This window comes from Rhagoletis zephyria, unplaced genomic scaffold, assembly GCF_001687245.7.
Source record: "Rhagoletis zephyria isolate East Lansing unplaced genomic scaffold, Rhagoletis_zephyria_1.1 Rzeph_scaffold_03616, whole genome shotgun sequence".
Taxonomy (NCBI): domain Eukaryota; kingdom Metazoa; phylum Arthropoda; class Insecta; order Diptera; family Tephritidae; genus Rhagoletis; species Rhagoletis zephyria.
In genome coordinates, this window is record NW_016160699.1 from 29190 (window position 1) to 42387 (window position 13198).

Sequence of the window (13198 nt, forward strand, 5' to 3'; positions counted from 1 at the left end):
CCTTGCCACCAGAAATATAACTTAACTTAGCGGCGAGGTATGTAATTGTAGGACAGGCGTTAGTTCAAGGGCAAAGGGCTTTGAGTGCCGCGGCCTGACGCTTACCGCCTTAGCCATTCATTCTAAAATTCACAAAGTATTTACGGAAATAAAACTCTCGAAAATTGTATTTTAAATTTGAAATTTGACTTTATTTATCTTGATTTTAAATTTAATCTTAGCTTTATAGTTAGTTTAGATCAGTTTACTTTATTTCATAGCAATATTTAGTATTTAATTAAATAAATATGCGTACTTAGTTTTAGTGTCTTCACGAGCAATCTGTCCCGTTTTCATCTACAAATCGTTTTTTTTCTCATTTTTTTTTACAGAAACTTAAGCGCTTTGCAGATTTCTACACTACATTTGTATACGCATTTATGCTTTTGAGTAATAAGTGCAGAATATCGCTTGCCACACTTTCAACGCATTTTTTCGTTTCATTTCATTTTTTAGACAATCGTAATATTTTGCTTCTCTTTTGTTTTGTTTTAATATTCTTATACTAAATTTCTTACTTTAATTAATTTATGCCAATTTAATATCATAAAGTTGATCTACTTTTGTAATATTTTTTTATTTTTTTGCTTTGATGCCAAGTTCATTTGCTTGTTAATTTTTTTTTTATGAAATTAATTTTTAATTTATCAAATATTATTAATTATCAGTTTTATAAAAAATCTGGCAATTAAAGGGAGTATAATTACTATGGAAATATTTTACAAAGGATTCGAAGGAGTTGTGCTAAAAAATATGAAGTTTTAAATTTTTAAAGTTCTTTTTACTTAACTTACACACACACACACACACATGCGCATACAGTGTTTTTCTGAAAAAAAAATTTAATGCACTTCCCTTCTGTGCATAATTTTTTTTTTGATAAATTTCTTTTTTGTTATTAACCCTACAGTGGTGTTCGCTTTTCAACCTTCATCTGCATACTCTCACTTCACACAAGTCATTTTGTATACATATACTCAGCATACAGAATTTAAAAGGCAATTTTCTGATTATTTGCCGATTAGCAGAAAACAAAGCAGCTTACATGCGAAAAGCAGTTGTTGTTGTTTTTTCGTCTATTTGATTTGCGTTAAGCTTTTATGTTTATTAATTTGTTTACCTTTTTACTTAGATCTCATATACATACATGAAAACGTCAGCAAAAATACATACACATGCATGAATATGTTACATCCCTGACGGAAACAAGTGATTTTTTTTTAATGAGTAAATGTTTTGAATTTTTATACACTTTTTGCTCAAAAAAAAAAAAAAAAAACAATTTGTCCAGAACGCAAGCGTATTCACAAGAAGCATACTGACTTTGAAGTTGTGTAAACCAAATTCATTTTAAAGTAGTTGAAATTAAATGCAGAGTCGGACAGTCGCCCTGCTGCTTGCACACAATGCAAACTGAACATTTGAAAGCACAAGAATTTCGATGTTCAAATCTCTTTTAATTTTTAATTTTTAATTTCGCTTTTTCTTAGTTATGAAAATGCATCTGTGAAGTGCAGAACATACTGACTTTGAAGCTATTTAAGCGAAATTCATTTTAAACTACTTGCAAATACATTCACGAAAAGGCAATTAACTGCTTCCCAGGACATTGTCATGTAAAATAAATGAGTTCGTTGCAGGTAAAATAGTGAGAGTTTCAATTAGTTATCATTGAAAATAAAGTAGTTTATAAATTACTTTCAAACTAATTCAATTTCCTGCAGGGATGTGTGAATGTGCATATGTACATATATGTATGTATGTATGCGAGTCTGTTGGCATGCATGAACAGTTATTAAATATGTTTATGCACTTTTTTGTTGCTGCCCAGCCTAAAGCCCAAATTTCAACTGCTTAATATATTATTAACTAATGTAATGTATGTATGTATTTACGATATTTGCATTTGTGTATGCATGAATGCATTTGTATAATTCTTTTTCCCCATACGCTTGCGATAGAGATATTTCAGGAGTTAAATGCTTTTGCACTTAGTCTTAAATTTGCATTAAAAATTTACAACATTTGCCGTGCCACTAAAAGCTCTTGCCATGCGCACACACACGCACGACCATGCAGCACACCTGCTGCTATCCGCTCCTACGCTTGATTAGGCTTTAATGTCCTTTTGGCTTGAAAGTGGCAACCTTTCTAGGAGCAAATGTGTGTAAGTATGGGTGTGTGTGTGTTGAACTGCCTTAGATTTGCATTAAATTGCGTTTTCATTTATTAAAGTGCATAACTTGTCGCTGCACAAACAAAATTTAACTGAATTTGTATTTGTTTGTTATTTGTGTAATTGAAGACATTTATTTATTTATTTACTCTTAGTTAGTTCCTTAGTTATTTATGCGTGGAGATATAAAATTAGTATTTACAGTCTTCTTTATTGGTTATAGTAGTTAGTTTAGCTTTAGCCATCTACACCGAAATCTATGCCCTTATTTTAATAGGTATTTGTTAATTTATGTCGTATTTATAATTACTTCTGCTTAAATTAAGTTTATTCTAAATATATGTAGCTAATAAATACAAATTTAAGCAGGGCTAATAATGTTTTTGTTGTATTTGTAGTTGTAGTTGTAGTTAGCGTTATTATTTGTATTGGTTTTGTATGCCTATTTGCTGTAGTAAATAGTTGTAGTTATCCACTTTGTATTGATTGTTTCGTAAGTTGAACTTGTTTGCCGATTAAAAAGTTGCAAATGGTTAGATTAGCAAATATATTGCCGAAATTCTGCGTTATTAAGCTCTTGGAGCCAAAGCAAAAAAGCCTAGGAACTTAAGGTAAAAATGCAGGAAATACCCTCTCTACATTTCAAAGTTAAATAATTTTCCTTTAGTAAATCTAATTAGTACAGAACTAACTAAGCAAATAACCCTCAGATTTTTATTAGATCTGGCGGGACAGAATAACTACATATATACATACGTATCCTTAAGGCAGAGAACTATATATTAAAATTTTTTATCAAGCCCGAATGAAATATGTAAAATATTTGCATACATAATAATTCTGAGCATTATTCTAACTGACTGAGGTTTAACTGCCGAATTTGTGTTAACCCCCCCGCTGTGAAAACGGGACTGAATCTTCCGAATTTCCAACCCACTGTAATGCTTGTGTTGCAGGCAATAAAGCCACAGACTATGAAATTAAATAGATAACAACGACGACGAATGGTACTGTAGAATGTCGAGCATTTCTATAAACTCTGCGACAGTTTCATGTAAATCTGTGCAGGAAATGAAGAAGCAAACATTTGTTATGATAGCTAATTGGCACACAAAGGACATGGAAATGTTGGTTTCTTCGAAAATTGTTGATGATGAGCTCGTTTCTATTGCGGATGCATTTAAATCCTACCTTATTAATTTTGTTTGTGCCTGGCCCATTGGCTTTGTAGGAGATAATGTAAATGCCCGAACACAATGAAAACGACGAGCTACCAACCACAGCTGTCAAATTATTTTAACACGTACTCTTATGTAGATAATTATTTTGGCGACGACCGGGCTTCGCGACGGCTGTGGTTGTGGCCAGATTAGATCTATTTCTATTTTTCTGGCGACAGATAAGGTTCTTCCTCTTCTTTTATGTCAAACTCATACAAATTCATGATGTCGCTGCCGCGTGCAAAGAAATCATGTCGCCATCGACAAAGCGTTTAGATAATGAAGATAACAAATTGGAAGCTGTGGTCTGTAGCTCGTCGTTTTCAATGTGTTCAGAACTTAACCTATCCATTGCCAAGTGAAAATTCAATTGGATTTCACCCATCTGGGATGAGCTGCTGGAACTGGGTGGGAATCCCATCCCGCGAAGGCGCTATCTTATTCTTGTAAATCTCGATTAAGACTCGGATCTCTCGGATGTATAATGGAAATGCAATGAGAGTATATACAACAAGTAATTTTTAGCAAAAAAAAACCGACTTCAACTCTCATATAAAAAAAAAATATATATATATATATATATCTCATGATCCGCTGATCGGATCTTAACCAGATTAGTATGGGACCACCTCTGAGACACTACCTTTCCGATGCAAAAATTATTATCGAAATCGGTNAAAAAAAAAAAAAAAATATTCCGACGAACTGATAGCCTCCTCCTTTTTTGGAAGTCGGTTAAAAATAGCCATCAGTGTCTTCAGATATTTTTAGATATTTTATTTTCCTTAACACATACATGTATTATCGAGCCCTAAATTTTAATTTATATCCAGAAATTTATCTAGATACTCTGGAAACATTTCTGCATCAAAAGAAAATTTGGAACGAAAATTTGCGATATGTGTCTGTTAAATTTTTTTCTGAAACAAATGTGTTTCATCGCTAAGTACCATTTCAGAAGAAGCTGTCATTTAATTCGGCCTAGTTTAACCAGTGGACAACAATTGTAAAATGATTACAACAACTCTTTACCAATTTACTGTAAATGAGAGATAATTTTAAGGTTAAAAACCCACTTGTCAGCAGATATTAATAAATCTAGCCAATCGCTCAGTTGGCAGAGCCAAAATACATTATTTTAACGGCGTATCAAATTTGCATTAACTTTTGGTCATTGATTTTTGTTTTGCCAATTACTGGAGAAGTAACCTTGAGAGACCTACCAACTGAATTTGGAATCTAGAAGAATATTGTAAGATCCCAAAATTGGTCTTAAATTTTCGCCTGAAACAATCAAGTGTCGCTTTCGGAGTAGTGAAACTCCTTTCAAGTAAATTCCATTACATTCGCCGTCATTTACCTGCGAGAAGCTTCTAAAGCGGCTGCGAATCTTTACTGCAGGTAAGAGACATATTCATTTCATATTCATTGCCCATTGGAATGCCTTTGGAAAAATTCCTATGCAAATATGGAGAGTGTGCTTAGTTAAACTAATTGCTGCTATTTTAACAATTTATTGCCTGCTATTGCACCCAACTTAATATGGAATTTTTATCGAAATTTATTTAATTTATGTAAATAAATAATAAATTTCCTGTCCAAATCTATAATTGACCAAATACCCCAGCCATTTGCAACATTTTAACTCATTTTCTATTGCATTTGTATTTGTAGGATAGTTTTGTGTATGTATGTATGTTTAGTTTCATTTGCCTGCAGCTGTTCTCGCACCTAAATACTGCTCAATAACCTTCGATATAACGGCTTACACCATAAAATTGTTTGTATGTATATGTACTTAGTATGTACATACATAACGTACCTACTAACGTCTTAAGAACTATTTATTTGTATGTATGCTCGTACTACATATTTAGTATGAATGTGTGTCGCTACTTTTTTATTATTTTAATCGAATTTATTTATGCATATCTAATATTTATATATGTCTTGCTACAAAGTAATGTTATCTCATATGGAATACATACATATACATACATACTTACGTACCTATGTAATTCGTTATTCATGAGTGCTTATGTAGTGGTAATATGTTGGTTTTCATTTATGTATTCATAACCTACTTGTTAATGCTATCTATTTAACTATCTGAGATGAATTGCTTGAATGAATGAGCTGATTATTGCACGCAATGACATACATACTACATACATATGGAGAAATATTTAATGCGAATGCGGCTAAATGAATTATTGAATGTTAATAAGAATGATGGCAAAATTGCTGAATAAATGATTGCAAATGTGGATGATTGAATGAATGAATGAATGAGAGCATTATAAGCATTTATGTTGCAAGCATATTTAATACATACATACGAACATATGTATGTACATACATTTATGAATGCGTTGCATTGAATGAGCGTTTAAATAACGTTAAAGCGTAAATGTGTAGTAGTAGGCATACGAATATATATTTAAACATAGACAGAGACAAAGTGTGGGAATACAGTATGAGTTGAATTGAGAAGCGTATGCAGTCAAGTAAATAATTTTAATACTATCTATGTATGTATGTTTGTATGTAAATAGTTGAATGAATGAAAGAGATTTTGATTACGGCAAAATGCAAAAGTAACTACGGACCACATATGTGCACTCATTGGTATTTACAAATACACAATAAACCATATTTACACATGTTTACTACATACATATGCATATTTATATATGTATACTTATATATAATTCGCATGAAATGGTTGTGTTGTCTATATGTGTTAATCATTTAATACTTCTTACGCTTCCAGTAACTAAGGCAAAGAATTGTAGCTGTCGAGCCCAATTCTATTCTTCTTGCTCATTTGCTTCGCTGTATTCACTTCCACTAGGAGAAGGGATTTAATGAATTGCGTGGAAACAGGTAGTGCATTGGACTTTAGTGGTTTGGGTTCGTGGTTGGTTGGCGCATCATGGACAAGTTATTGGAGGCAAGCAGTTCGATTGGTTAACTTCAATGAGGTTTAGAAAAAAAAACAAGAAATTAGAAGATTTGTTAACACAAATAAAATAAAATATAAATATACAAATAAGTGTTTGGGTTGGATTGCTAGGACTTTGAAAAACTCAAATGAGTTTTCCTTATGGTCGAAAGCACTAATTTTACAAACACGGTTTAGTCCTTATAATCCTTAAAGAGCTAATAAACAGCGTTGTCACATATGTATGCAAATCCAGAACCCTGAACCCAAGACACATGATCAGTAGAAGCAGTGGACTCTGAGTTGGCGCGCACCAAAAAAAGCCAAATTGGCTCTGCTCTCCAACAAGATCGTGGCATGTAGACGGTGCAAGACAATGCCCGCGTGCAGGTCCAGCATATTCTACAGAGTTAGCCCTCCGCGAATATTTTCTGTTTCCAAAGATTAAAAAGTGACCCGGTGATAAAAGATTTGGTTCGAAATAAAGGGCACATCCCTCTTTTGAGCACCCTGAACAAGGCCATTGTTTGGCATAACGAAATTTAAAAGCAGAAAAGAAAAATTTCTTGTTAAAATTACACAAATAAACGTCGAGACACGTAAATTTAATTTTGATTCGTAGAATACGGATTTGTATAGGTACCGTTTTTCTATAACATCTTCTTTTTCCAAGATATAGGTATTTAATTGAAGTTCGAATTGCGAATGAAAATAATACAAACTTTAATATTGAAAATGTTACTCATACGCCATGTGTGAGTAAGTCCAACTACTGCCATGTACGATATAGCGTATGGGTTCCATTATGCACATATATCTTGTTTCTATTTCATGTAATGTTTATTTATCTACCAATGTTGCTTGATTTTTTGGCAACAGAACAGAATTTTTTATTTACTATTTTTTTCCTTGTTAAAGCTTAGTATCCAGCTCTCAAGAAAAGCAAAAACTCCATATCAAATGACGCACAAAAAATGCTTAAGAAAGTTTGTTGCGAGAAAAAGAGCACAAGGCAATCCATGTTTGCAACAGAAATATATGCCTGTTCCATTATGTCTTAAAGAAAGAGTGAGGCAACTAACTGTGAAATATCAGATATCAAAATTCCTTGATCACACACATGAAATAGTAAATTTTTTTCTTTACCGTTTTCTTAAGAGCTGCATACTAAGCTTAAGGTTCGACTTTTTTTGTATAAAAATGAAAATATCTCGACCCAAAATGAAGTTTACGTGTCTCTTTGAGATTTTCTGTACAGTGTAATTAACGACATAAATGTTCTCACTTAACCCAGACAACTGCTTGCCTCCGTGTTGTTCAATTGACTGCGATTGGGGTTGTTTTGACTATGGTTGGGTTTGTGCAATAATTTGGCTAACTTTTCTCTACAACAAATTACATTTTTCTGTTATTTATGTATAGTTATTTAGTCTGCTAATTTTCGCTTTTACTTTTATTTAAATATTCACTAATTTATTTCACATATAATTTTGTCTTATTTAGCCGAAATATTTGCATTACTTTTTTCTCTACTTTGATTTATTCTTTGTTTTCATTTACATAAAAAATTCACAAAAAAAGCAAAAGACATTTAAAGCAAACGAAGGAAAAAATTTCTAGAAAAAACTTAACTAAGCAGCGTTTTCTGCATTTTCCGCACCGCATACCAACAAAAATTTTCGAAAATTTTCCTCAACTTTTATTGGTTTGTGTGGAAAGTGCTATGTCGCTTTATTCACACATTACATACATACAAATTTGTTGATGTTTGTTTGTTTGTTTTTAATAAGGAATATCGACGTGCTCATTTTGTTGTTGTTGTTGTTGTTGTTCTTCTTCATCTTGTTTTCGTATTATTTTGATTTTCGCTTAAATTTTGCTGTTGATTTGTGTTTTCGTGGTTGCTTTGCAAAAAACATGCCACACTGCTATTAGAGGAAGCATTGTGTTTGTTGTTGTTTTCGTGTTTTTTGCACTAGCGGAAACACAAATTCACATCAATTTAAACACACACATTTAATGTACAAATATACGCGTATTTACTTATGTTTTGTAATTTTACATTTTTCACTAATACAATTACGGTTAAATTTTGAATTTTGATTTCAATTTAATTTTTTTTTTTTACAAATTTTTATAATTTTTGTCCTATAATTTATATGCCTAAAGTTTTGAGTTTTATGCCAAAATGGTGTTTGCTCTATGTATAAAATGTTTGCGTATGGGATGCGGAGCACATATATATTTATTAGGTGGTGTGCGGCTGAAGATTTAAAATTGAAAAGTTTGACAAATCAAAATGATTTTAAGAAAATAATCGATCAATCTACAAACTCGATTTAAGGAATACAAACGTCTGGCCGTCATAATCGCCCGCACTCCACCTTTTCGAGCGCCAACGCTTCCCCTCTCCGCCACCCCTCCGTCGCCTGGTAAATGTACATAATTTTTGAGGTCGTATAAGCTTTTTCTTGTTTTCTTTTTTTTAATTGCTTTTTGCACACCAATACACACATGTATAAACAAATTCGCTGTTAAATTCCTTCCGTATTCTTTCTGAAAATTTTCACTAAAAAATTCGCTTAGTTTTGATTTTGCGCTTTTCTAGAATAATTATTAAAAAAAAATTATAACTAAGAAAAAGTTATGTTTTTCACTGCAGAGCTTTGATTTAAAAAAAATTTTTTTTTTTTGAAAAATTCAAATTTTTAGATGTACTGTTATTGAGGGTAAGGAAGAGGATTGTGTTAATACTGGTGCTTGGATGAAAGTGCTTTTGTGTGCGGTTGTGAAAGGAAGTCACGGGATTTTTTTTTTTTTTTAAATAGTTTAACTACCGTATGCTTTTCAAAATATTTTTCCACTAGTGAAGCAGCATTAAATCCGAAGTAAATTTATTTTGAAAAGCAAAGCAGTTATCAAATTACAAATTGAGCAATTAAGTTTACCACTACATTCTTAACGTAATAAATACTCTTAGATACACAATCCTTAATACAAATATCGCTTTTACTTTCTGTTTCTTTTTTATGGTTTCTAATCGATTGCACTTTTAAAGTAAAAAATAAAAAAAAACAACTAGTCGAATACTTCACAAATGAAAGCAGCTGACAGTTTGTGTAAAGATAAATGGAAAAAAGTGGTATTTCCTTGCGTTGAGCATATCAAAAGCTTATATAATACAGGTCAAAGAACGGACCTTAAGCTCGCACAAAGCTCTCACAAACTCCCACATTGAAAGCTTATACGGAGTACGCACTGAGGTCAAATTCAGCGATTCTCAGTTCAAGGATATATTTTCTCCTGAGCGACCTCTTGTGCAAAGGAAAGATGAAGGGATGTCCTTTAAGGCTGTTTGCTGCTTTCTACAGGAATATGGCTGTGTTCTATATAGGAACTTCCACTAACTACAACACCTTGGGGCTTCTGCCATCGCTAAACTCTCGCAAACACATTCTCCAATCTTTGTTGAAGTCTCCAAAAGTGACACAAAGTCAGTATCTGTAGCTTATATCCAAAACAACGGTGAAAGTATTCGCAGCTCTCCCTGGAGAAATATACCACGGTATACCAAGCTACAATTTGCAATACCCAAGGTCATCGACTACGTGGTGGAAATTTGTTGAGGAGGTAATTAAAACTGTACTCAAGGCATTGCCTACTCCGTTACCATTTTTCAGGCTAATAGAGAATTGCAAGCTTTTAAATTATATTTGTAGGTATATTAATCTTGCTTCTTTTGGGTGCCTGGTTGCACTGGAGTAATTGTTACGGAGATATTTATATGACCATCTGCATCTAGTTTTAGTACCCCTATTTTCAGCCATAAAAGTGGCTTTGGAAATGTGTGAGTACTAAGCTCAGCAACAACTAGGAGTCCTTGAGGGTCTGTAGGCGAGCAAAAATTATATTGTTTTCGATCTCAGAAGGTCTAGCTACATACATGTGCAGGTATCTGGTATACAATTTCATTGAGGAGATAAAAAAATGGTGCGGCGGTAGACTTTGGGTACTTCTGCCTTGCCGCCGCAAAGGTGAATGATTAGAAAAATGGGACGGAAATAAGGTCCACCATTACACAGAATTGATCTAGAGCAGATGTTTCTTCTTGTTTTATATGCGCCTTGTGGAAATTTCGTTCGCATAAACCTTTGCCTTCTTTTACTCTTTCCTTAGAATTTAACATTGGAAGGAAGCTCCTGCCAACTGCTTTCATACTTACTTATTATTTGAGTATTAAAATGCCCTAAAATTATTTACACAAAGTGCTTTCGACGCTGCACGCTACAACTGCACAACTCACTCAAAACTTAGCTAAATCTATTCAGATCTTATACACATTTTCCATATTCACACCCTCACACACAGCTGTCAGTTTAAATTTCTAGTAATTAAACTTGCACAAGCACATTCAAATTATTACACGCTGGCACACATACAAACTAGTTACGCATTCGTAGAACAGAGCACTCCCTTAATTGCTTAATTGTAGCAAATTCAAACGCAAATGAATGCAATCAACTGACTGTGAATAATGAATTATGCAATTTTACATAATTATACTAAACTCTACGTATGTATATGTGTTCGAGAGAGCGCCTCAACTACCGTCGGCACCACCACATTTAACGTGGCATCACACAAACGCATAATTTTGCAACGAATGACTATTTAGAATGAATATCGATTTTTAGCCTAAATGTTAATATATGTATGTTTTCGGGTGCAAGTGCACTCATATTTATACTAAATATTTGTTGGTTTGTTTGTTTGTACAGCTAAATATTTATGTTTGCTTAAATGTAGGCATGTCTATCGAAAAGTAGTTGAAACGAGAACATCCACAATTATTTGTAAATCATAAATGATTAGTTTGCCGCCTAATTGCCGCCTGTATTTAGTAGCTTAATTTACATATTAGTTGTAGCCTTACATTAATGCTGCTTACTTTGCTAAAGGTAATATTTTTTTCCCTCCTTCTCAAATGCATTTATCCGCATTCCGTTTAGTGTGTGTAACTTAATTCCTGTTTTAATCTCAATCAATTCATTTTGTTACTCATACGCCCCAGCACCCCTTTTTTGCTGACTGACCGGCGCGCGCGCCCACACGCTTCGTACTCGCCTACATTCACTTACACTTTGAGCGCGTTTCTCGAGCAAATCGCCGGATTGCTACACACTTCCTCCACGCCGCGCTCGTACTGCTCCTCACCCTCTTCATCGCTGCCGCGCTGATATGCTAGTGACGTCGCACCTTGCGCCCCAGCGCCACAGGCGTTCCGAGCGGCTTCCGTGGCTTTTCGTGTCGCCACTTTGTTGTTAGCGCGCGCAGCTAGCACGGCAGCGGGCGGCAAGGACACTACAACTGCATGCAAGCCATCGCCATCGCTTATGAGCATGTCCTTGTCGGCCAAACGCTGCTGTGCCACCGAGCACCTGTACGCAATCAGCACCAAGGTGATCATGAAAGTACCAGCGATCAGCCCAAAGAGCAACGGCTTCTGCAAATCGGAGAGTGTGGCAATGGTTAGTACATTTATGTCAGGCTTCTGTAGTGGTTCGATGGCGCTGATGTCGCTGTTCTTGGAGTGCCAGTTGAAAATGAAATTTGTGTGCTGATTCAGAGTCTCCGCTGACTGATCTTGGTCGTCGTCGTGTTCGTCGTACGGAAGCACCGCAGCATTGTCCACTTCGGCAACATAGCCCTGGGAGTGCGAGGCAACAGCAGAATCATCGTCCCCGCTAGGGTGTTCAAGTGCATTGTTGTTGACTTCGTGTGGTTGATGTTGGTCGTGGTTGAAGAGTTTGCTGCCGACAGTTGTTGTGGAAGTTGAAGTAGCGTCGACGTTGGGCGATTGTGTTTTGTGTTGAGCAGAATTATCGTGGGCATTCACTGCTTCGGAGGTGTCAATGCTCAGTGGCAGAGAACGCGACATGAAACCGGTGAGCTGAAAGGAAAGAAGAAAATTACATATATTTAGAATATTAGTGGACAGTCTGCTATAGAATGGTGTCACATATCTGGGCCCTATTTGTAAGCTGTACGAGTATAAGAACACAAGTTGCCAATTATAAGGGGTACGTGTAACGTCTTTGCCCTGCACGTCTTTTAGAATTTGCAAGCAACAGGGTTCTGCGTTATATTAATCCTAGAAACATAATACGGTAGCTAAAAGTATAATTGGTTTCAAATACCCACTATAGAATTGTAAACCTCCTGGCTCCATTGAAAATGTTGACTTAAGCAAAGCCAATCTGCAAACAGGGTTCTGAATTAGTTCACATTTATACTTAGCTGGAAAAACATGCTCTAATAAATTCAATTCGTCATCCAATTAGTTTTAAGCGGCTTTTCAGAGAAATAATATTATGGCAATAAAAACGGTTATACATGTTTAGCAATCGCGTTTATTTGGACGCCATTTTGCTGTTAATTACAGCGAAAAACGCTGCATTCCATTCAACGGCTATTGAATTTTCACTCGCACACAACTATTAAGATTTATTGCTACGCAACTGCGCAACGAATTTTGATACATAATTTCCGATTTCTCGCTAAAAACACTTAACTTAGACGCCTAAACAATTTGAGTGAATGATAAGCAAATTCTAGCAGTATGCTGGTGGAATAAGGGGAATTTTAACCAAGGAATGAAACCGAAACCCAAACCGAAACCGTAACCGTTTAAAACCGTTTCGTTTTTCAAAACCGAAACCGAAACCGTAACCGTTATCTTGACCTGAAAAGGAACGATACCGAAACCATTTCAATCACAGGTTTCAATCGGTTTCCAGAAATTTACAAAAATAATAAATA

The 13198-nt window shown here is 34.6% G+C and overlaps 1 protein-coding gene and 1 long non-coding RNA gene across 2 annotated transcripts; both read right to left on the reverse strand.

Moving 5' to 3' along the window:
- Window positions 1-2318: 2318 nt before the first annotated feature.
- LOC108369335 (uncharacterized) lies at window positions 2319-3455 on the reverse strand. Its single transcript, XR_001848489.1, has 2 exons — window positions 3335-3455; window positions 2319-3086 (listed from the first exon to the last, which is right to left on the reverse strand). It is a non-coding gene; the product is annotated as an uncharacterized LOC108369335 (long non-coding RNA).
- A 5403-nt stretch (window positions 3456-8858) lies between these two features.
- LOC108369336 (uncharacterized) lies at window positions 8859-12329 on the reverse strand (the record flags this gene model as incomplete). The annotated part of the gene is made up of 1 exon (XM_017624424.1): window positions 8859-12329. A coding segment is annotated over one exon (816 nt), but the record flags the coding sequence as incomplete, so codon positions are not given.
- Window positions 12330-13198: the final 869 nt, after the last annotated feature.